The sequence below is a fragment of the Hypanus sabinus genome, unplaced genomic scaffold (assembly GCF_030144855.1).
Source record: "Hypanus sabinus isolate sHypSab1 unplaced genomic scaffold, sHypSab1.hap1 scaffold_804, whole genome shotgun sequence".
NCBI classification, from domain to species: Eukaryota; Metazoa; Chordata; class Chondrichthyes; order Myliobatiformes; family Dasyatidae; genus Hypanus; species Hypanus sabinus.
The window spans coordinates 40881-66026 of NW_026781656.1; the positions used below are offsets into that span (position 1 = coordinate 40881).

The window sequence follows — 25146 nt, forward strand, 5'->3', positions numbered from 1 at the left end:
TTGGAATGGGAAACCATAAGTAGGATGTTCAAAGGAGCAGGGTCAGAAACCAGAGGCTGGTCTGCACAGGGCAGAGTTTGGGACTCTGGACGATGGTTCTGGTAAGAACGTATGATGAGGAGAAAGGAATCAACAGTGGGGCATGGCAACGAATGACAGAGTAGCAACACTTGGACGTTAATTGGCAGACAAAATAATTTTGTTGTCTGACTGATGAACAATGCCTGTGGTGAGAGGCCCCATTGGTCGAGGCACATGTGTGTGTTGAGAATGGTTATACCTATTGAGGGAGTTATTCTTGCTTGTTTTTCCTGTAATATTATATCTGAATGGTTATTTGAGATGATCCTATCTCTAATAATGTATTGATTATCATATAAATTGTGAGATTATGTCCTTAACTGAATCAGGCTTGAATTTATGGTGCCTTAATGAAGTTACCGTGGTCATTCATCCATTTGTATTTTAAAGCAAGATTTTGGTGAATGACATTTGCCACTTGATTGTACCTGCATAAGTAATCAGACTGAGTTAAACTGCTGCAGGATCCTGGAATGTGTTGGATTGTGTCTGGTGTCTCTTGGCATTTTCTGCATTTAGTGTCTTGTTTGCTTGAATTCCATGTATTTCAGATTTTTTTCTTTTTCTTAAACACCTTGTCCTGCATTTCTGCAAGGAACCCCGCTGATTCTGGGAAGGGATCTCCAACTCTCAGTCAGGTGCTCGATGCTTCCTTCACACCATCCAGTCTGCTCAGATCATTGGGATGTCTCCCATGGAGGGTCATACTCATTCCACTGGTTAATGTTTTCTTCCAGAGTGATGACTTATTGTTCTGAGTTGGCCTCTCATTAAAGCTTTCTGGTCTGTATTTCTTATCATGATTGCATATACACACATGGAGTGCTGAATATTTTTGATGAAAATATATATTTAGGTTTTATCTGACTGTTGTGTGATTTTTTTTTTCATGTGTGTTATTCCTGTTCCTCCTTCTGTCCAAGGTAGTCGTTAATCTAAGTGGGACTTCGTGTAAATAGACTTTTCTAAAGTTGTCTACTCAGGTCTTATTTGTCTTTGTAAATTTTACTGATTGAAATGGGACCAAGATATTTTCATTAAAAAAGTCAATCTCGGTATTGATGCAAGTGTTTATTGCCTTTGTTGTATTTGTTACCTATTGAGCTCTGTTTGGCAGGTTTTTTTGAAGCCATGAACTAAATTTTGTCAAAGGTTTTATGGATTTTACACTACTTTCTATTGTCTTTGCTTGTTGATATTCCAGATACGTGGGTATCAAGTCATAAAGAAGAGTCTTGGCCAGGAATGTTGATTCCCATCCACAGATGCTGCTTGACATGCTGAGCTCCTCCAGCACTTTATGTGTAGTTCTCTCCATTTCTAGCATCTGCAGGTCCTCTCGTTTCCCAGATACTTATATGTTTCTTGAAATATCGAGCTGGTAGTAGGGCTGTGTGGCTCTTTTGGTAAAATATTAAATAAACTCATCATAACGAGACATTCACCACCCTCGGAATGGAAACAATTCCCCTCATCTCAGTCCCGGGCAGCCCACCCCTGTTTCAGAGACTGGGATCCCTAGTTCAACCGGTAACGAAGTTGTGCATTTCAATGTTCACCTCTCCGTCCTCGATTCTCTAAATGAAAGGGTTATCACATTTGATCTTTCTTCATATGATGACCCCACCACTCCAGGGATCAGTCAGTTGAATCTTCATTGCACTCTCTATAACAAATATTCTCTAACCTCTTTGTTAATCCTCTATGGAATTTCCATATTCTTCAGCCCCGTGTTGCCCCAACCACTCACCACCCACCCCTGTCACTATTTCCGCCTTCCCACCTCCCCCTCACCTGGATCCACCTCTCACTTCCCGGCTCTTGCCCCATCCCCACCCCTCACCTCTTTTCTCTGACTATTTCCCGTCCACACTCAGTCCAGAGGGAGGATCTCGGCCCGAAATGTTGACGGTCCATTTCCCTCCACAGATGCTGCCCGACCCACTGAGCTCCTCCGGCAGTTTGTTCTTTGGTCTGTATAACCCGTGTTAGTATGGGGAGCGGGATTTTACACCATATTCCGGGTACAATCTCGACAAAGCCCAAATAATTGTCACTTTGCCCGGACCATTGGCCCCGCTTGCAGTGCAACAGTCTGCCGGTGTTTGCCCCCAATGTGGTGAATCCCTCTGCTCGACACCACCGTGGGCTCAGACATTTCCACAGTTGAGCCCCTCCTGTCCCCGCTGGGACAAACATCCTGTCCGCCCCCTCTCTCACCATCTTCATCCTGTCAATAAAATCCCTCCCTCCCCGGGGAACCGGCATCGAACCGAAGGGCCGAGCGGTCTCCTCCTACCTCTCAGCGATACATCAGACTCCGGCCGCAGGAGACGCTTCACAAACGTCCCAACTTCCCTCGGAGGGAAATGGAAATAAATCAGAAAGTGGACATTTACTTTGAGGTTCTCTCCGCTCTGAGGAGGCGCTTGAGCGGGAGACGAACAGCGGGGTAACGCTTGTCCGCCTCCGCTACTGGTTGTAACCAGTGATTGACATCGCTTCGCACCAATGGGAGTAGCGCAGCTCCTCAATCCTCTGTTGACAGCGGTGGGGAAGGGGCTGGTCACGTGATTATTAGCCCAGGCGTTAAACCGATAAAGCTCGAGCACAGCAGCGCGTTGTTGACGTAAGACACCGCGCACGTGAGGGCAGATCCCGGTGTGGGGAGCCCATGTGTGACGTCAGGCACGTGGGGGGAGGAGCTGTCTGACGTCACCTGTGGGAGAGCGCTGGCATTTAAAAGCACCTCAATGGACTTTTCAGTGGGACAACAACATTAATGACGGGTTTCATCACTGAATCCAGTGTTGTGGGATGGAAAGTCCCCTGTTATGTGTCCGGCTGTGCCGTGTTGTTGGTGGAGTGGGCAGCGTGGTGTTTGTCTCGATTCGGGTCACAACACCAGAATTGCCAGCGGGGTCCACACATAGTGTATTAGTCAACAGAAAACCTCTCGTCCCTGCAGTCTTTGTCTCCTGGTAAACTCAACACCCTGACAGTGTGGACCATAGATACCCCTTCCTCTCAGAGTCAGGGGATCACTCAGACAGCTGATCGCTGAGAGGAATTATATTTATTGGTCATTAAAGTTCACCCAGATTCGTTTGGACGGATTTGATGTGGAGTTCGGGGTGTCACAGTGAAAGGGCCGGACGGCCGAACTCTCTCCGTTGTCCAAACATCCTTCCAGCTGAGGCGACACTTCACCTGTGAATCTTCCGGGGTCGCCCGTTGTGTCCGCTGCTCCCGATGCGGCCGCATGTACACTGGTGACACCGGCTCCTCCGCAGTTGTGTGGGGTAGGTTTTTTTTTGGGGGGGGGGTATCAATATTATAGTTACCTTTTGTCTGGAGGGGTGGGTTTTGCGGTTGATGATCAGGATGACGTTCTTTTATATGCGGGGGTGGGGTTGGAGTTTGATTTTTCTCCCGGAGCGACTTTCATGCTCTTTTTTTGTTTCGTGGTTTTCCGGAGAAGAACAAAATAACTCAGAATTGTTTATGGATAACTGCTTTATAATAAATTAAACTTTGAACTATCCGCTCCGAGCGTGAGTTCCCGATGTCCAAACATTTTCATTCCGATTCCCATTCTCGTTCCGACGTGTCAACCCATCTTGTGCCAAGATGAGGCTACATTCAGGGTCCAGGATCAGCACCTCATATTCCGTCTGTGTACCCCCACCCCCACAACCTGATGGCATGAATATCGATTTCTCCTTCCGGTGAACAAATTTCCCTCCCACTCCCACTCCCTCTCTGACTTTTCACGTCTTCTCACCTGCTTATCACTTCTCTCTGGGTCCACTGCTCCATCCCTTTCTCCTATTCGCCACTCTCCTCTCCTATTATACTCTGTTTTCTTCTGCTCTTGAGTTTTCCCACCTACTTTCACCTATCACCTTCCAGCGAGACATTTCCTCGCCCGCCCCGATTTTATTCAGATATTTCTCCCATCCCATCTCAGTCCTGAAGGAGGGTTCAAATGAAAACTCTTTTCGATAGATGCTGCCCGGCCTGCTGAGTTCCGCCAGCATTTTCTTTGTGTTGCTCTGAATTTCCAGCATCTGCAGACTTTGTGGTGTTTGTGATTTACCTCTCCGTTATTCCTCCCGCCTCCGGCCACTGGTGGCTCTGCATGGATCCCTAGAGACTGCTGGAGCTGTGCGGGCCTCCGGCCACGGGTGGCGCTGCGTAGAAACGTCTGCTAAACGCATGCGCACTGCTCTCTGTAGCTGTTGGCAGTTCTCCGATTCGACCGGGGGTGAGTCAGGGTTGATCCAGAAATTGTATAAATGTGGGCCGGTTGCATTGGGAAAGGGCCGGGCCCGAGCTCTGCCGGACGGCTGGAGCAGGGGTGCAGTGGCAATTTTTTAGGTGCCAGAGCTGTACGGAGGGGTGGTTGATAAGTTCGTGGCCTAAGTTAGAAGGCCTAAAGTTATACAACTCTCGGGACCTGCACGTGTAGTTCAACTCTTTGAGTGATTCTGCAGAAAGTTTGAAGTTAATAACTTTTGCGGTATTTCTGTTTCAGGTAAATGAAAATTGCTTGGTTTTGTAAAATTGACTCGTTCCACCTTAGTCCACGGACCTCTCGTGTGTGACACCCAATTTGTCTACCTGCTCATTTCATGCACTGAACAACTTCCTTGCCCCATTCGTGTAATGAGCAGGTACACAAATTGGATGTGACATATATAGGGCTTCTTATAATGTCAAGCAGTAAACCAAGATGAAAGAAATATGTGAATTCCAGAGCTCCACAGAAATATAGTGATAGCTAAGACATTAACAAGATTACAGCCTGTCACTACATTTCAGTGTATAACTGGTACAATTAAACATATAATAATTTAATAATATGAGAAAGTATTGCACGGTTGCACTTAACTGATTATCATAGAATATAATTATCACGCAAGTAAAATAACTTTGTTTGCTAAGAAGGCAAAGGGTTGTTAGTGAGAAAAATTTACTTTAGCGAGTAATCCACGGACCACCACAGATGTAGCCTTACTAATACGACTGAGTCAAAGCAGACAGCAGGGCCCACAGCGCTTAGCAGTGTTCCTCAGAGGTATAAAAATAACAGAAATAAAGCCATTCATTTTTTTTACACTTTTAGCCACCTAAATTGGAACCAAGTAATCAAGTATGAAAAAGAACGTCTGATGAACTATTGCTAAAGCCACGAATATTGCTGAATATTAGTCTCAAAAGCGGTAGGTTGGCAACTGCCTCGTACCATTTCTCTCGCAGAAATGATTGGATGGGAAGTGTACCTGTGAGTGTTGATACTCACAATATCCTCACAGGTCGGGTGTTACATGGTTAAACCTTTACAGATCCTGTTTGGTCTTTAAATATATAAAAAATTGAAGAGGCTTGAATCTTTACATACATTATTATCGAATCTATACGAATAGAAAATATTGTATTTTGGAAGTGATAAATGTTAACGGGGAGGAGAGCAACCATTTGGGAGTCTTGGGAATGCATTTCATCTCGTTCATTGCCTCACTAAATTACTCTTTTTCCTGTCAACACAAAGAGAAAAAGAGCCTCTTTTCAATCAACTACAGTTGGTGGAGCGAGGCCAAGGAGTTGATCCACTATTAATGATAGCTGAAATGACGTAAAACTAGCTTAAAGCCTAGGAATGTCTTTTATTCCATTTGGCTTGTAAAACAAGATTTAATTTATCTAGGTGTAGAAGAGGATTTTGGATGATTAGCTTGTGTATTTGCTCAAAATCAGGACAAAGATAAGCGAGCAGTGAATTTTTCTTTCATTGTTTTCAACTATTAAACTTGGATTTCCATGATCATTCCTTGCCTAATCCTGCTTCTTCAAGGAATCCAATGGTACCCATTTGAAAAAGCAGAAAAATGCTCGCATTTGTGTACAGGTATTTCCCAGCTTCCTAGGACAACAGGTCGAGCGAGAAGGAATTTCACAAATACCTAAATAAAAAAATTCACCAAAAATGATCAAATATCCTAAAGTTATTAGTGGTATTTTTCCCCATCAGCCAACACCCCCTCTTCCCAACCCCCGCTTCTGTAAGATTCCCTCTATTTAATATGCGGCCGTTGTTAAATTTCCGGCTTGTTTATTTTGACTGTTTTTTACAGAGGTGCTGGAGTGGCACTCCGCTCTGGTAGCACTGCAGCCCTGAATGTATGAGACAGTACAGTGTTAAATGCAAAACCCTGGACAGTGTTGATGATCAGAAAGATCTTAGACTCCAAGTTCATCGCTTCCTGAGAGAGACTGCACAGATTGATCAGATGGTCAAGAAGGCAAATGGCATGGTTGTCTTTATTAGTTGAAGCCCTGAGTTCAAAACTCATGAAGTTGTGTTGCAGCTTTGTAAAACTAGTTAGACCACATCTGGAGTGTTTCATACAGTTCTGGTCGCCCCCATTCTCGGAATGATGTCGGGGCTTTGGAGAGGGCGCAGAAGAGGTGTACCAGGAAACTGCCTGGATTAGAGGGCATGAGCTTTAACAAGAGGCAGGACAAACTTGTGTTGTTTTCTCCTGAACAGCCAGGCTGGGGTGAGACTGGATGGACGTTTACAAGATTATGAGAGGAGTAGATACAGACGTTATGTTTTACCTGGGGTTTGAAATGTCTGACACATTTAAGGTGAGAGGAGATGTGAAGGGCAAGTTTGTTTATTTCCACAGAGTGCTGGGAAGCTGGAGACTATGCCTGGGGTGTTCGACCTCACCGGTCACATGATCTCATTTGCCCCTCCCATTTAACCGCAGAAGTAACGATCTCTTTGTGCGTGTTCACAATCTCCAGATGGGTGGTCACGCATCCTCCATGTTGTGTTGGGAAATCTGATTTTGGTCACTGAGTCCTGTTAACTTCTCCCGAACTTGCCGCGCTTCCTGAGGCTCCTCACATTTGTCCTGGAGCTTTATGCCTGTTGTGTCTCCTCCCGGATTGGGGTGGGTGAGGAAGGAGAATGACCCAGGTTGTGGGGATCTTTGATTTCACTGCCTGCTTTACCAAGGGACTGGCAAGTCTAGGGGGGAGAATGGTTTCTGTGATGTGCTGATCTGGATCCAAAGGTCTTACCAGTTCCTCGCAGTCATGGGCAGAGTAGTTACCATTCAAAGCGTGAAGTGTCCGGATGGGAAACTTCCTATGGTGGGTTGACAAAAATCTGGTGAGGGTCAAAATATATCCGGCAAAGCTCTTGTTATTTTTGCTAATTCTGTCATTTTAGAATCTTTTGTACGATAGTATGTACTATTCATTCAGTACCTATGTGTTGCTGGAGGACCATCAGTGATCGTCCTTGATCCCTTCTCCCACCTGGTTCCATCTGTTCATCTTGTTCAACCTCTGTCCAGTCTCCTCATACCCCCCCCCCCCCCCCCACCGTTTCAGTGATATACATCAACCATCTGGGTCAGCCTCAGTCCGCCTTGTATCCCACCTCCTCAATGTTATATATCAGCAAACTTTCTTCTAAACCTTGTCTTCATTGTGAAGTGTTCTTTTGTACCTTTGGCCTCGCTGAGTCATTTCCAGAATCGGTTATTGTTGTTTGGAATGTCGGAGAGTCATCAGGTCCTAGTTCTGTTGTGCATTGCTGTGGAGGTGCTAGTTTATGAACAGTGACGGGCTGACACACTGCAGCATTTTACTGGCAGCAAAGAGTACTGGGAGTGCTCGTGCACAGTGGAAATCAGGCAGCTGTGCTGGAGATCTGCACTAAAAACTGAAAATGTTTGAACTCAATCTGATGAAATGTTATTAATTGAATTGTATTGTAAGCTGTTCCTTACCTGCTGAGTGTTTCTGGTAATTCCGGTTTCTTTTTATTTCTTGGTTTATATTTCATGAAATGGACCTTTTTTAACCTGGAAATGAAAATGGCTGTGATAGTTTGTAGGCCTCCATTAGAGTCTCTGCAGGGCTCCCCTCTCCACACCACCGATGTTGTCCAAGGGAAGGGCATTAGGACCCATACAGCTTGGCACCGGTGTCGTCGCTCAAGGACACACACGCAGCCTCTGCCAAGGCTCGAACTAGCAACCTTCAGATCACTAGACCAATGCCTTAACCACTTGGCCACGCGCCAGCACATGTGATAGTAGAACAGTAATGAAAGCACAACTTTTCCCTGTCAATTATCCTGGTACCAATTTGTCTGTTATTCCTGGAAATGTCTTCAGTACAGTTGTGGCTAACAAGGTTCACATGAATAATCTCAGGAATGATGGGTGTTATGTATGAGGAGCATTTGATGGTTCTGGACCTGTGCTCGATGGAGTTCAGAGGGACGGTGGCGGTGGTGGAGGGACGTATGGTTAAGAGAGTCTGTGATCTGACAGCATAGTCTCAGAATAAAGATGCTTCCTGTTAAAATTCAGTTGAGAATTTTTTTTTTGCCAAAAGATGTCTGATCTGTGGAATTTGTTGCCACAGAGTCTGATTGAGGCTGCCATTTGGGTATATTTATGACAGAGATTAATATACTCATGATTGCTAAGTAGATTCAGGGTTACAGGAGGAAGACAGGAATATGGTGTTGGAATAAACTTCAGCCATGGTTGAATGGTGGGCAGACCAGATGGATCAAATCACCTAATTCTGTTCCTTTGTCTTATGTCTTACCATGACTGAATGATGGCTCCTTCTCATCCCATATTGTCTATTTCATGTGAGGGACAATAAAAGATTGTTCACTGAGATCATTATATTTGCCTTCAACGTTTAAAGTTCAGTGAGTTCTGTTCCTAGTAACATTAAGCAGAAATGTTTGGTCCTCCGTTGTATTGTTAATGTGCTTCATTGTCTTACATGTTAAAGTTAGACCTGCAGTGAGAGATTTATTGGAAGAAAAACCACGACTGAAGACGAGGGAACAGCAACAAGTGAACCAGCCCGAGGACTGAGAGCACCGACTGGAGAGAACCCATCTGACTCGGAGATTCCAGTGATTCAGTCAGGAGAAAGTTTGGTGAGTCTCATTTACTCAAACACTGGTCCTTTAGACATTACATACCTGCACAAAGGAAGGTAGGAAATAGTTGGGAGTGAGACAGAATGTGCCCAGAAGAACCAGTTATGCCTCTGTCAGAACCAGTTGAGAAGAAGCCCCCCTCCAAATGTTCCCTTTAAATGTTTTGCCCTTCACCCTTAACCCTTGTCCTCTGGTTTTTTTCTCCCCTAGCCTCAGTGGATAAAGCCTGTTTGCATTCACTATATCTACACCCATCATAATTTTATATACCTCTATGAAGTCTCCGCTCATTTTTCTAAGCACCAAGGAATGAAGCCCTAACCTATACAACCTTTGTCTGTAACTCAGTTTCTCAAGTCCCGGCAACATCCTTGTAAACCTTTTCTGCACTCTTTTAACCTTATTAATATCCTTCCTGTAATTCGGTGACCAGAGCTGCACACGATACTCCAAATTCGGCCTCACCAATGCCTTATGCAACCTCACCATAACATTCCAATTCTTATACTCAATACTGATTCATAAAGGACATTGTACCAAAAGCTCTCTTTACTACCCTATCTACCCATGATGCCACTTTTAGGGAATTTTGTATCAGTATTCCTAGATCCCTCTGTTCTACTGCACTCCTCAGTGCCCCACCATTTACCTTATCTGTTCTACATTGGTTTTTCCTTCCAAAGTGCAATACCTCACACTTGTCTGTATTAAACTCCATTTGCCATTTTTCAGCCCATTTTTCTAGCTGGTCCAGATCCCTTTGCAAGCTTTGAAAACCTTCCTCACTGTCCACTACACCTCCAATCTTTGTATCATCAGCAAATTTGCTGATCCAATTTACCAAATTATTATCCAGATCATTGATATAGATGACAAATAACAATGGACCCAGCACTGATCCCTGTGGCACACCACTAGTCACAGGCCTCCACTCAGAGTAGCAATCCTCCACTACCACTCTCTGGCTTCTTCCATTGAGCCAGTGTCTAATCCAATTTACTACCTAACCTCCCATGCGGGACCTTGTCAAAGGCCTTACTGAAGTCCATGTAGACAACATCCACTGCATTCCCTTCATCCACTTTCCTTGTAACCTCCTCAAAACACTCTAATAGATTTGTTAAACATGACCTACCACACACAAAGCTGTGTTGACTCTCCCTAATAAGACCTTGTCTATCTAAATAATTGTCGATCCTATCTCTTAGTACTCCTCCAATATTTTACCCACTAACAACATCAACTTACCAGCCTATAATTTCGAGAATTACTTTTAGAGCCTTTTTTAAGCAACAGAACAACATGAGCTATCCTTCAATCCTCTGGCACCTCACCCGTAGATAACGACATTTAAATATATCCGCCAGGGCCCCTGAAATTTCAGCGCTGGTCTCCTTCAAGATCTGAGGGAATACCCTGTCAGGTCCTGGATATTTATCTACTCGCCTCAAGATAGCAAGCACCTCCTCCTCTTCTATCTGTATAGGTTCTAAGACCTTAATACTTGTTTGCCTTATTTCCATTGACTCCATGCCAGTTTCCTTAGTAAATACAGATGCAAAAACAAGATCTCCCCCATTTCTTTCGATTCCATACATAGCCGACCACTCTGATCTTCAAGAGGACCAATTTTATCCCTTACTATCCTTTTGCTCTTAACATACCTGATGTAGCTCTTTGGATTATCCTTCGCCCTGACTGCCAAAGCAACCTCATGTCTTCTTTTAGCCCTCCTGATTTTTTTCTTAAGTATTTTCTTACTCTTTTTATACTCCTCAAGCACCTTATTTGCTCCCTGTTTCTTATACATGTCATACATCTCTCTTTTTCTTTATCAGAGTTCCCTCGAGAACCAAGGTTCCTTATTCTTATTCATTTAGCCTTTAATCCCGAGACTTTGTTCCCAGGGTGTCCTCGTGGGCCGTCCAGAAATGATTTCAGCTGGTGACAACCCTATTTACCCCTGTGGGGTAACCCTCATGTGGAATCGGGCTAATGGTCGGACCTTCAACCAAGTGAGTCCAGTCTCCACTGTTAGTCTGGCCAGTTTACTCTTCAGAGTGCCATTGGCTCTTTCCACTCTGCCAGCGGCCCGTGGGTGGTGTACACAGTGGAATTGTTGCTGGATAGCTAGTTTGTTACATACCCCTTCGTTTGCTTTCACCACAAATTGTGGGCCATCGTCAGAGCTCAGCATCTCTGGCAGGCCATACCTGGGAATTATTTCCCATAATAAAACCTTCACAACAGTCACAGCAGTATTAATGGTAGTTGCAATAGCTTCAGCCCATCTACTAAACACATCTATAATAACTAAGCAGTATCTATAGCAATGTACTCGAGGCAATTCAATGAAATCAACTTGTAGACACGAAAAAGTTTCACCTGTCAAGGGAGTCGTACCCAATGTGCAGTGTACAGGTTACCAACCATTCCCTCCTTTTCCAAGTGTGTACAGTCATTTACATAATTGACCAATGTTGGTAAAAACTGTGTAGGAACACAAACCTGTCCCACTGGGGTGATCCAAAAACCTAGATCGGGGTCTTTCTGGAACCCCATCTGGGACCACAGTTTGCGCTCATCCTTAGAGGCGTCCCCCTGAAAAGTACGCACCTCCCTCATGTCTGGCAAACCCGTTCTGCTTGAGTCACGGAGGATTGCTTGACGGGAACCCGAGCGGACTACAACTACCGAGGATTGTGCCGCACTTTTCACTGTCTAACCTGCTAAAGCATTGCCTGTAGTGACCAGGTTACACATGCGGGCATGGGCTGCACATTTAATAATAGCCAAAACTCGAGGTAGCTGTAGAATGGTGAGTAAGTTGTTTACAAAGGTGGCATTACTAATGGGGTGGCCAGAGGAAGTCAGGAATCCCCATGTTCCCAGTGAGCCCCGTAGTGATGTGCAATTCCAAATGCCTAACGGGAGTCTGTGTAAACGTTCCCACTGTTGTCTGTTCCTGGGATACAGGCACGAGTCAAAGCAAACAGCTCAGCCTTCTGGGTAGAGACAGCTGCTTCAAAAGAGGCTTGTTCAGTTACTTCACTGTCCGTCACTATCGCATCGTTTCCCTGCTGGATCCACAGAAGAGATTCCATCCTCGTAAAAAGTTGCCTCAGGCTTGAGGGGGTATTGCAGAATGGATGGGAGAGTCTGTCCTTCTTTCACTGTGATCCAGACAGGGGGCAGTTGGTGCGGCCGACTTCATGGCCTGAAATTGCCCAGAGAAGTGGTACAACATCTTGGGTTTTGTCAATATTAAAAGAGAGTTTTACTAGATGTCCTGTCTTCACTTCCGACTCCTTCAAGTATCGGAGATGGCCCACAGGAAATCTTGCCAGTCTCCTTTCGTGCTGGAGGCTTGTTTTGTCAGGGTGTAGTCAGGGAACCCAGGGCAAACCCTGATGCTGGTATGGGCAGCCACCAGTCCTGTCTGTCGCAAAAGGAAATCCAGAACTTCAGACAGTAATGAGCTGCCCTCTCTTCCTTTAACCTGTCCAAGCACCGTGAAAGGGAACTTCTGCCCCTCGAGGGCTGCATAAATATGGCTTTCCTCGGTTGAGCACCCCCTAGTGTCAAAGCACAGAGTCACATGAGAGTCGGCCACTGGCAGGAGGGGTTCAAACTCAGTTGGGTCCAGATTAAGTGCCCACCACTGGGGGGGGGGGGTCAGAAATTGGGGAAGCTGTTGGTTGTTCGCTAGTTGCAGGGTGATGCCATTATCTGTGCATAGGCTCTCGACTTCCAACAGACAGAGCGTCTCTCCCTACAAGATTACACCCCCGACTGATGGTGACTGTAAATGAAACCTCACACTGGTTCCCCTGGAATTCCACCTGCAGTGGCTGGTTATGTGAACACGTACATCCTATGCCTTCAAAGACAGACAGAGTGATTGTAGCGTCTGATAGCTGGAATCCCTTTTCTGTTACTGTTTCCTGATCGAGAGTGGTTGTGGTTGCCCCATATCAATCATAAATGGAACTGGAATTCCAGCAACTTGCAATATTACATTGGGCTCTTCCTGAGGGGTGGAAATCACAGTAGGAAGCATCTTTGCTTGTCCATTTCTAAGCGGGTTGTCTTCCCCACCTATCCCGTGGTAGCTTTCATTTCTTCTGATCCCCAGATATAGCCCACTCGCATCCTTCTTTCCACTGAACATATTCACCTTTAATATTAGTTCTCTTCAAGGTTGATCGGGATTCGAAAGTCGGGTCGCAATGATATGTCAAAGCTCGTCGCATTCGATTTCGGTCATTGCCAGGCCAATCCATATTATTTTTAATCATGTTGGCTATCTATATTGGTAAGCGATAGAACAGTAGGGCATTAAACTGGGGGGACAGATTCCCATTATTAAAGGCTTGGTCTCCTGTGAAAGTGCCATAGCAGGCCACAAATCATTCCCAATAGTCTGGTCCCGATTCCCCAGGGGTAGGTTTGCATTCAAGTACTTTACTAATGTTTACAGGTTGCTGGAGAGCCCTTTCCAAGGCTTGAATGATCTGGTCTGTCTGTTCATTCCCATTAAGGTTTCCCGCCTGTAACTCCTGATAGGTTTGGTATCTCAATTCTGCCTTACATTTCCTCCCCTCAGCAGCTGAGAGAATCATGCAGCAGAGACTGAATAAATCTTGTGGAGTCGCATTAAACATGTTTGTATTGCGGACACACTGTGCTGGATTTTCTTTTCTATCTGGGGCCTGATTCATGATCATTATCATTTCTTGAGGCTTCCAGGGTGCATACACAGGTATCACTGAGGGCTGTCCCTCCTCCTGCTCGTGGATTGGGCAGCATTCGGGTGGGAATTGTCTTTGTGGAGCCATTAACTCTGGGGTTTTATTGGATTCTTCCCTCCCTGTCTCGGAATAAACCTCTGTATTCCCTTTCAGGATCTCATGGTAAAGTGGCAACCCCACCCCCCCCCCCCCACTTCCCTGTCCTGCTGTTTTACCCGAGCGGCCATCGTTGGTGTTTGGGGGCAGTGGGTGCACTTGGCCCCTGGTAAGGTAGGAGAGGTACGGGGGGGTTCCCACTCCTCATCACGGTCACTGTCCTCAAGCAGGGTCGGTATGACAGACATGGGTTTGGGATCCCTTGTTTCCCTATCAGAATGTAACGAAACCCAATTTCCCTCGTGGTCAATAAAGTACGTCTGTCTGACGTTCCTGCCCTTCTCTCCTATCTGGGCCGGCATTGGTTTGCTTACGTTGTTTTTCCTGCTCTCATTTTTGGCGCACATCCACCCATTCACACTTCACTTTTAGTGTCTCCCAATCTTTGCAGTATATACCTCTATCCCATTGTCACATGCATTCTTACTCCAACTTGCTAATAATATACTGTTCCACTTCATATCTGCTTTTCCTTTCACTCCCTTTCAACAATTTCCACTTCTTTCCACAGTTCTTTTTCCATATCAAATTGACTGTTTGTTCTCATGATGTAATATCCCAGTTTCCCTTCCCCCCCCCCCCCCAGTGGCCACATTTTGTTCCCCAATTTCTTATTCAGCGCTGCACTCAACATTTGAAAATCTTTTTCCTTGCCTGGAAAACTCTCAGACATATTGTGTAGGGCTGCTCCTGGCCCACTCGCATCAATCGACTGCAATTGACCCCTGTCCTCTAAGTAATCTACCCGGCACAAAGCCTCCTGCTCAATTATCGATCAGGTAACTTTACCCGGCTGGCACCTCCTGCTCAATTAATGAAATTACCTGGCATGTCTGCCTCCTGCCCACTTAGTAAAATTTACCTGGTACTGCCACATGCCCACTTAGCAAAATTTTGCCATCCTTATACGAGCCTCTCGACAGATTCTTTCCCAATCCCGTCAAGCTAAGCAATCAGCCTTGGGTGAGGGACCGTACCTCCAAATGAAGTAACGGAGAGTGACAAAAGGTAAAATACCTATTGGGCACCCGGTCAGTCTCTGCAGTCCCCAGAGTGGTCCAGCCGCTTACTCAGCCCGTCTGCTTGGCACTCCCTGCATTGGGATCCTGTTCGTGATGACAAATGTTAAAAGTTGAGTCCAATTAAAACTCAGGAGTCCAGTTTCTTATCATCACCACAGTTTGTTGTGCATTCTTCTGCAGGAGATTGAGACCCAGTTGTCAAAGGGTAGGCACGTAAGCACTGCCACTGTCTACAAGTGGACTGACTTAGTCAGGTTACAGCCTGTACATAGTACATAGTAAGCCCATACATTACTATTGCAATATGTTGTTCGAACTGGTACACCCAAGTCTGTTGGTGCAAAACTTAATTACTTAGAATTGAGAGTTTGCTAAATCAAGGTTTTAATTACAGATGGATGTACAGTCTCGTCCTTGTCAGTTATTCCCTTTGCAAGGCCCTGATTTAATAACAAACAAGTTCATTCCTGTCCTTATCAGGGAGTCCTCCTCCACGTACTCAAACATGAGTACAATGTATAATGCTATCAGCTCTCAGTGTGTCTCTCTGCAAGCCTCAGAGAACTGGTAATGAGCCTGTCTTAGCTAAATGCTGAAAACTGAGTTCACATCAGTTCAAAATTCCTATTCAGTCCCAATTATTCTTCTGGCCAGAGGTTTCATAGGTTCAAAATGATTTTGTTTATATATCCTCAATTCCTCAGGAGGGTTCAGGGGAAATATTTATGTCCAATATAGAAACTGGTGTTACCTGTGTGCATTGTGGCGATGCAAAAGTTGCTGGAGAATTTGCAAGTGGGAAGAAGTGGAGTGATGTTTGCAAATCTGACTTTTTGAAGCATAGTTTAGCAAGCAAACCACATATGGACAATGTACAAAAGCTCTGGTGAGAAAATCCTTCATTACCCATTACAGGCCTGCTACACAGATTGTGTGAGAGTGCAGATGAACTCGATCACGTATAATGTGTAAAATGTCCTTTTTTTTGGTTAAGAGCTTTTTTAGGTGTATAAGATGATGAGGGGCATTGATCGTGTGCATAGCCAGAGGTTATTTTCCCAGGGCTGAAATGGCTAACACAAGAGAGCAGAGTTTTAAACTGCTTGAAAATTGATACCGAGCGGATGTCAGGAGTAACTTTGAGAGTGGTGGGTGCATGGAATGCACTGCTGGCTTTTTGTGTGAGAGTGTTTCAGTTACTGTGGGAACAGGAAACCATGCAGCTCAGTGGGAACAGTGAATAATACCATTGGAGAGAGTCAAACTGAGCCAGGTCACAGATTGGAGATGGCAGAAATGCCCCATTCTTATAGACACAGGAAGAGCATCAGAGAGTTTGATGGTCATTCCAGGTACCAGCACTCTGCCCAGTCAGAAGATGATTTCTCTCTGCAACTTGGGTTGAACTTCATTGTAAGAGTGTGTTGCCAGATCACACCATGACAACTCAAGTGATCTCATCTGAAATGTTGTCCTACACCCATTGATTGATTCTGTAAATCTTTTTACAGGTTAAAAATGACAAGGAATTTGTCTACGGGAATCTCGAACACTACACGCCAGTTTTGCTGTCTCTGTCCAGATATTTAAGAAGTGGAGCAAGGGATTCACTCGACCATCCTTCCTGCTCAGACTGTGGGGAGGGATCCACTCGATCATCCTTCCTGCTCAGACTGTGGGGAGGGATTCACTCGATCATCCTTCCTGCTCAGATAGTGGGGAGGGATTCACTCGATCATCCTTCCTGCTCAGACTGTGGGGAGGGATTCACTCGATCATCCTTCCTGCTCAGACTGTGGGGAGGGATTCACTCTATCATCCTTCCTGCTCAGACTGTGGGGAGGGATTCACTCGGTCATCCTTCCTGCTCAGACTGTGGGGAGGGATTCACTCGATCATCCTTCCCGCTCAGACTGTGGGGAGGGATTCACTCGATCATCCTTCCTGCTCAGACTGTGGGGAGGGATTCACTCTATTATCAGACTGACTGCCATGCCTGCCATTTTAAACGGGGGTGGTGGGGGGGGGAACCTGTTCATCTGCTCAGACAGTGGGAATAGATTCAGTTGGACATTTCAACTGAAGGGACATCAGCAAGTTTATACTGGGGCAAGGCCATTCACCTGTTCTGTGTGTGAGAAGGGGTTCAGTCGGTCTTCCCACCAGTGGACACACCAATTAGTTCACACCACACCGGGCAGAGGCTGGTCAACTGCTGAATTTCTGGGAAAGGATTCACTCAGTCATCTGACCTAATGGCTCGCCAGCGAGTTCACACCGCGGAGAGTCCGTTCACCTGCTCAGACTGTGGGAAGGGATTCACTCGGTCATCTAACCTGAAGAAACATCAGCGAGTTCACACTGGAGAGAGGCCATACACCTGCTCAGAATTTGGGAAAGGATTCACTTCCTCAGATAAACTGAAGATTCATCAGCGGGTTCACACTGGGGAGAGGCCGTTCATCTGCTCAAACTGTGGGAAGGGATTCACTCAGTCATCTAAACTGAAGGAACATCAGCGAGTTCACACTGGGGAGAAGCTGTTCATCTGCTCAGACTGTGGGAAGGGATTCACTCGGTCATCCAACCTGCTGGCACACAAGTCAGTTCACACTGGGGAGAGGCCTTTCACCTGTTCAGACTGTGGGAAGGGATTCTCTTTGTCATCTTTGTCATCCCAACTGAAGGGGCATCACCGAGCTCACACTGGGGTTTGGCCATTCATCTGCTCAGACTGTGGGAAAGGATTCACTCAGTTATCAAAACTGGAGGTACATCAGCGAGTTCACACTGGAGAGAGGCCATTCACCTGCTCAGACTGTGGGAGGGGATTCACTCAGTCATCTATTCTGAAGTTTCATCAGCGAGTTCACATTGGGGAGCGGCCGTCCACCTGCTCAGACTGTGGGAGGGGATTCACTTGCTTATCTAATCTGAAAGGACATCAGAGAGTTCACACTGGTGAGAGGCCATTCACATGCTCAGACTGTGGGAAGGGATTCATTCTGTCACACGAACTACTGGTACACAAGTCAGTTTACACTGGGGAGTGGCCGTTCACTTGCTCAGACTGTGGTAAGGGATTCTCTCAGTTATCCCAACTGAAGGTATATCAGCGAGTTCACACTGGAGAGAGGCCATTCACCTGCTCAAACTGTGGGAAAGGATTCACTCAGTCATCTAAGCTGAAGGAACACCAGCGAGTTCACACCGGAGAGAGGCCGTTCACCTGCTCAGACTGTGGTAAGGGATTCACTTGCTCATCTGAACTGAAGGTACATCAGCGAGTTCACACTGGGGAGAGGCCATTCACCTGCTTAGACTGTGGGAAGGGATTCACTCAGTCATCGCATCTGAAGGTACACCAGCGAGTTCACACCGGAGAGAGGCCGTTCACTTGCTCAGACTGTGGGAAGGGATTCACTCAGTCATCTGAACTGAAGGTACATCAGCGAGTTCACACTGGGGAGAGGCCGTTCAGCTGCTTAGACTGTGGGAAGGGATTCACTCAGTCATCGCATCTGAAGGTACATCAGCGAGTTCACACTGGAGAGAGGCCGTTCACCTGCTCAGACTGTGGGAAGGGATTCACTCGGTCATCTCAATTACAGAGACACCAGCGAGTTCACACTGAGTAGAGGCCGATCAACTGGTCAGTCTTTGGGAAAAGTTTCTCTCAGCCAAATCAACCAAAATGTGCATCTTCGAGTTCACACTGCGGAGTGGCCGTTCACCTGCGGTGAATGTGGGAAGTGATTCACTAAGTAATCTCACTTTAGCTAGCAGCTTGATATAGCTTAATTTGCCCCGGGCCCCAGCCCGGCCAAACTTAAGAAATGTCATTTGGGTGGATGCTGCGTGATGTGTCACCTGTTAGAAATCAGTACTGTACCCCGAAATAACAAACGGTACACAATATGTGATTAAACAATTGAGATATATAATTCTTACTTTGACTATAGGGTTAGTAAAGAAAACAAAAAAAAAGAAACAGAGCCCACTCTCTCCATTCACGTCTTCTCATCTCTCCCCAGCAAAAGACCATGAAAATCTCTCTTCCAGACTCACAAGAAGGAACATTTCTCTCATTGGACAGACCCACAATCCAAATCCCTGTTTGCTATAGTCGTAACCTAAACATTGTTATACTTGTGACAGACTACCGGGTTCACACTGGGGAGAAAGTTTCAATGAGCTGCATGCTGGATATTTGTCCATCACTGTTGCTGAATGCAATTTGGAGAGTGACTGTTGGTGCTGAACTCTGCAATTATTGCTGCTGCTCACCACACCCAGTTCTGCACCCTGATCACTGGGCATGGGAGGAATTTCTTCTGCTGCACATTCATCTTTAATGGGACTGGAGTTTAATATTCTGGTTCTGAGACAAATAAATCAGTTCTATTTTAAACTCTGTCTCCGGTACGTAATGAATTTATAACACACCTTGTGCACAGTGGAGGGTCAACTCATGCCGGCTGGACCCTGCCTGTGATTCTGTTCCAGGACAGTCCTTTTAAGTCCTCCCCTGTTGTTCACCTCTTGCTCTCCCTGTGGTGATGGGTTCCAAACAGTCACCATCCTGTGGGTGAAGTGGTTTCCCTGAATTTTCTGCAGACTGAAGAAAGTGAGCTGACTGCAGTTCTGTCTGAGATGTTCTTTACCCCTGAAATCTCTGAGCTGAGGAAGAATGAATTTGGGAGTTACCCTCCTTATTCATGACTCATTTCCACATTATGGGTCATTTCCCCTGCTTCTAAAGTGTTGTTGAAAACACACTGTCCTCTAAAGACTGAAAGCAGAATGCGAAACCATTGTTTGGATGTTCAACGGAGCAGGGTCAGAAACCAGAGGCGGGTCTGCACAGGGCAGAGTTTGGGGCTCTGGACGACGGTCGGGGTAAGAACGTATGATAAGGAGAAGGGAATCAGCAGCGGGGCGTGTCAACAACATTTGGAAGCTGATTGATAGAGAAAATCTTTCGGTTGTCTGACTGATGACACAAACAATGCCTGTGGTGAGGTGCTCCACTGGTTGAGGAACGTATGTGTTTGGAATGGTTTTATCTATTGGGGGAGTTGTTCCTGCTTATTAATCCTGTAATATTATATCCGAATGGTTCGTATGGATTGTCCTATCTGAAATAATGTATTGATTATAAAACATAGAATAGTACAGCACATTACAGGCCCTTCGGCCCACAATGTTGTGGTGACCCTCAAACCCTGCCTCCCATATAGCCTCCCACCTTAAATTCCTCCATATACCCGTCTAGTAGTCTCTTCAATTTCACTGGTGTATCTGCCTCCACCACTGACTCGGGCAGTGCATTCCACGCACCAACCACTCTCTGAGTGAAAAACCTTCCTCTAATATCCCCCTTGAACTTCCCTCCCCTTACCATGTCCTCTTATACTGAGCAGTGGTGCCCTGGGGTAGAGGCGCTGGCTGTCCACTCTGTCTATTCCTCTTAATATCTTGTACATCTCTGTCATGTCTCCTCTCATCTTCCTTCTTTCAAAGAGTAAAGCCCAAGCTCCCTTAATCTCTGATCATAACCCATACTATCTAAATCAGGCACCAACCTGGTAAATCTCCTCTGTACCCATTCCAATGCTTCCACATCCTTCCTATAGTGAGGCGACCAGAACTGGACACGGTACTCGAAGTGTGGCCGAACTGGAGTTTTATAGAGCTGCATCATTACCTCGCGACACTTAAACTCTATTCCTCCACTTATGAAGGCTAACACCCCATAAGTATCATGTATTACCTACATATCTCTATGCACTTTGGGCTTAAGCACAATTGAAACATATTAAAAAAAAACAAGACTACATTGAATAAAGTAAACTACGTTTTCCGTCATTGTCAGGCAGCAAAGATGGAATACAAAGATGAGCTGGCCCGCAATATTAAAGAGGATACCAACTTTTTCTTCAGGTACATATATTGTAAGAGAGAGGCTGAAGTGGATATCGGACCACTGAAAAATGATGCTGGACAGCTAGTAATGGGGTGGGGGTGCAAGGTGATGGCAGATGAACTGAATAAGTCTTGTACATCACTCTTATCTCTCGAAGACACTGGCAGGAATATGGAAGTCCCAGATGTTAGTGGTCAGAATGTGTAAAGTTACGTTACTCGGGAGAAGGTTCTTCGGGAAACAGAGATGGTCTGAAGGTAAATAGGTCACCTGGACCAGATGGTGTACACCCCTGAGATCCGAAAGAGGTGGCTGAAGTGATGTGGAGGCATTAGCAATGATCTTTCGAGAATCGTTAAGGAAATAAAATCCAAAGAAGATTTTTCCTTCACTGCTCCCCGTCTCCCAGGTTCACCCATCACCTACCACGTCTTCCACCCCTCCAACCCTCACACTGCTTCCTCTGACGTCTCATCTTCCTTGTTCCCAGTCCTGATGAAGGGTCTGGGCCCGAAACGTCGACTGTTTGCTATTTCCCATTTATGCTGCCTGGCCTCCCAGGTTCCTCCAGCATTTTGTGTATGAGTTGCTTGGATTTCCGGCATCCACAGATTTTCTCCTGTTTTTGATAAAAGCAAAAGCGGGGTCACGTAATATAGCAAGAAAACAGTGGGAAGTGAGAGGAATGGAAATCTTTTACATACCCAACAGGAGACAACAAAAAAAAACACACACACACACACACACACACACACACAGGAGAGACATGATGAAAAATTACGGTAATTGAGCCAATAATATCAGGTATCAAGAGTTGTTCAGATATATAAAGAGTAAAAGAGAGGGAAGAGTTGATATTGTACCACTGGAAGACGATGCTGGCGTGTTAGTAATGGAGCAAAGAAATCGCGGCTGAATGTAATAAGTATTTTGTGTCAATCTTCACTGTGTGAGACACTCGCAGTATAAGACTATCAGACATAGGAGCAGAATTAGGCCAGTCAGACCCATTGAGACTGCTCCGCCGTTCTATCATGGCTGATCCCGGTTCTCACTCAACCCCATGCACCTGTCTCCTCGGCATATCCTGTAATGCCTCGACTGATCCATAAACTATTAGCTTTTGCCTGAAAAGTACCCACAGACCTGGCCCCCACCGCCGTCTGTGTCAGAGAATTCCACAGATTCACTGCTCTCTGACTAAATAAAATCCTCCTCAACTGCTCTAAAAGGTTGCTCCTCAGTTTTCAGGCTGTGCCCTCTGTTATGGCTACCCCCACCATAGGAAAAGGCCTCTCCTCATCCACCCTATCCGGACCTTTCCACATTCAGTGGGTTTCAGTGAGATTCAAGATTCAGGATGAGGTTTATTACCACCGGCATTTGGCTTGAAATTTGTTGACAGCAGCAGCAGTTCAATGCAATACAGATTCTGGCATAGATAATAATAATGAATGAATTAAAACAATAATCAAACAGCAGTTCAATGCAATTCATATTCTGGCATAGATAATAATAATGAATGAATTAAAACAATAATCAAACAGCAGTTCAATGCAATTCATATTCTGGCATAGATAATAATAATAAATTAATTAAAACAATAATCAAACAGCAGTTCAATGCAATACATATTCTGGCATAGATAATAATAAATGAATTAAAACAATAATCAAACAGCAGTTCAATGCAATTCATATTCTGACATAGATAATAATAATAAACTAATTAAAACAATAATCAAGTAAATCAATTATGTGTGATGAATATTTTATTAAAATGTGTAAAAACAGAAATACTGTATATTGAAGAGTGTCCAAAGCTTTCAAAGTCCATTCAGGAATCGGATGGCAGAGGGGAAGAAGCTTTTCCTGAATCACTGACTGTGCGCCTTCAGGCTTCTATATCTCCTACCTGATGGTAACAGTGAGGAAAGGGCATGTCCTGGGTGCTGGAGGTCCTTTATAATGGACGCTGCCCTTCTGTGATATCGCTTCCTAAAGATGTCCTGGATACTTTGTAGTCTCGTACCCAAGATGGAGGTGACGAGATTTACAGCCTTCTGCAGCTTCTGAACCCCTCCACCCACATTTACTAAACATAAGTCAGTGCAGGAGTACAGGCCCAAAGCTGGGAAACGCTTCTCATGCTAAACCCCTTCATTCCCGAAATCGTCTTCTTGAAGATCCTCTGGACTCTCTCCAATGACAACGCACATTTTCTAAGATAGAAGTCCCACATACTCTAACTAACGGAATGTTAGCCTTCATTGGTAGAGGGATTGAATTCAAGAGCAGGGAGGTAATGCTGCCACTATACAGGGTACAGGTGAGGCCGCACCTGGAGTACTGTGTCCAGTTCTGGTCTCCGTACACGAGGAAGGATATACAGTACTGGCTTTGGAGGCAATGCAGAGAAGGTGAACCAGTTTGATTCCAGGGATGAGGGGGTTAACCTATGAGGAGAGATTGAGTCACCTGGGACTTTTCTGTCTGGGGTTCAGAAGAATGAAAGGGAATCTTATAGAAATACCTAGAATTTTGAAAGGGATAGATAAGATAGTAGGAAAGTTGTTTCCTTTGGTAGATGAGACTAGAACTCGGGGACATTGCCTCAAGACTCCGGAGAGAGGATTTAGGACGGAGAGGAGGGGAAACTGTTTTTCCCGCAGAATGGTGAATCTGCGGACTTCTCTGTCCAGGGAAGCAGTTGAGGTTTCCTCACGAAGTATATTTAAGATACGGTTAGATAGGATTTTGCAGAATAAGGTAATGAAGGGTTATAGGGAAAAGGCAGGTAGATGGACCTGAGTTTCCTGACGGATCAGCCATGATCTTATTGCATGGCGGGGCATACTCAGTGGGCCAATGGCCGACTCCTGCTCCCATTTCTTATGTTCTGACGTGCGGCCTGAGGAGTGTCTTGTAAAGAATCAGCATTATCTCCTTGCTAATATATTCTACTTCACTTTAAATAAAGCCAGCGTTGTATTTGCCTTCTTTACCACAACTCAGCCCGGAAGTTAATCTTCTGGGAGTCTTGCCCAAGGTCCTGGTGTCGTAGTGACGTCAGCGCCGGACTCAGTAACGGAGGTCCCCGGGTTCGAATACAGTCGGGCCTCTCCCTTGTACGCTTTCCATCCGTGCCCGGTTGAGTGTTGAACTCGCAATTCGACCTCATAAAATAAAGAAAAATACTGTGAAATGTCTATGTGAGGAGAAGCGCCCTACACAACCTTCCGATTCTCGCCTAGTAAGGCATGGAAATGCCCGACGCTGCCCTGAGTCAATCCTGAGTCGAGGACATCATCATCATCATCATCGCGCTTCCTTCTGTACTTCTGTGGCTTGAACCTTCTCCCCAATCACGTAACAGTTCACTGTTGTTCCTTTTGCCGAAATGCACTACCGTACTTTTCCCAATATTGTATTCCATCTGCCACTTTCTTGATCGTTCTTCAAATTTGTCTGTGTCCTGCTGCAATCGCATTGCTTCGTCAGCACTACCATCGCCTCCACCTACCTTTGTATCATCCACAAACCTTGTCACAAAGCCATCAGTTCCATTATCCAAATCATTGACAAACAATATGAAAAGTAGCGGTCCGAATACTGACCCCTGAAGACCACAAGTCACTGCTGGCCAACCAGAAAAGGCCCCTTTTATTCCCACTCGCTGCCTCTTGGCTGTCAGCCAATCCTCTATCCATGCCAGTATTACTTCTGACTTTTATCCTGTTAAGCAGTTTCATGTGTGACACCTTATCAGAAGCTTTCTGAAAATCCAAGTAAATGACATCCACTGTCTCTCGTTTGTCCGTCCTGCTTATGACTTCCTCGAAGATCTGTAACAGACTTGTCAGGCAAGATTTCCCTGTACAGAACCTATGCTGGGTTTGACATTATATCATTAGTCTCCTAGTACACCAAAACCTCAACTGTTATCATGACTCCACACTTTCCCAGCCACTGAGATTAGGCTAACTGGATTATAATTTGCTTTACTTTGCCTTCCTCCCTTCTCAAAGAGTGGATTGACATTTGCAATCTTCCTGTCCTCCGGGACCATGCCAGAATCAAGTGATTCTTGACGTGTCATGACCAATGATTCTGTTACCTCTCCAGCAACCTCTCTCAGGACTCTGGGATGTAGTCCATCTGGTCCAGGTGACTTATCCACTTTAAGAACCTGAGTTTGCCCTGCACGTTTTCCTTTGTG

General features: G+C 45.5%; 3 protein-coding genes across 5 annotated transcripts in view; 2 read left to right on the forward strand and 1 right to left on the reverse strand.

Annotated features, from left to right (window-relative positions):
* The first annotated feature begins 92 nt into the window (after positions 1-92).
* On the forward strand, positions 93-17062 carry LOC132390216 (uncharacterized). Its single transcript, XM_059962821.1, has 4 exons — positions 93-101; positions 4283-4348; positions 8924-9070; positions 16514-17062. Exons 1-4 carry the CDS (start codon positions 93-95, stop codon positions 17060-17062), a joined length of 771 nt encoding a protein of 256 aa, XP_059818804.1.
* Positions 7515-25146, reverse strand: part of LOC132390210 (zinc finger protein 585A-like) — a 44548-nt gene continuing 26916 nt past the window's right edge. The window contains exons 4-6 of one of the 3 annotated variants that reach the window (XR_009510820.1): positions 19449-24103; positions 14998-15086; positions 7515-7967 (exon numbers count right to left, since the gene is read on the reverse strand). The gene's annotated coding sequence lies outside the window, so the exon portion shown is untranslated. Of the gene's footprint in view, positions 7968-14995; positions 15087-19448; positions 24104-25146 lie in introns of those variants that run through there. The other 2 variants (XR_009510819.1, XR_009510821.1) reach the window with 2 other exon arrangements.
* Positions 17047-19452, forward strand: LOC132390211 (zinc finger protein 229-like). The gene has a single exon (XM_059962816.1). The coding sequence runs from the start codon at positions 17258-17260 to the stop codon at positions 18638-18640; it is 1383 nt and encodes a 460-aa protein (XP_059818799.1). The 5' UTR covers positions 17047-17257; the 3' UTR covers positions 18641-19452.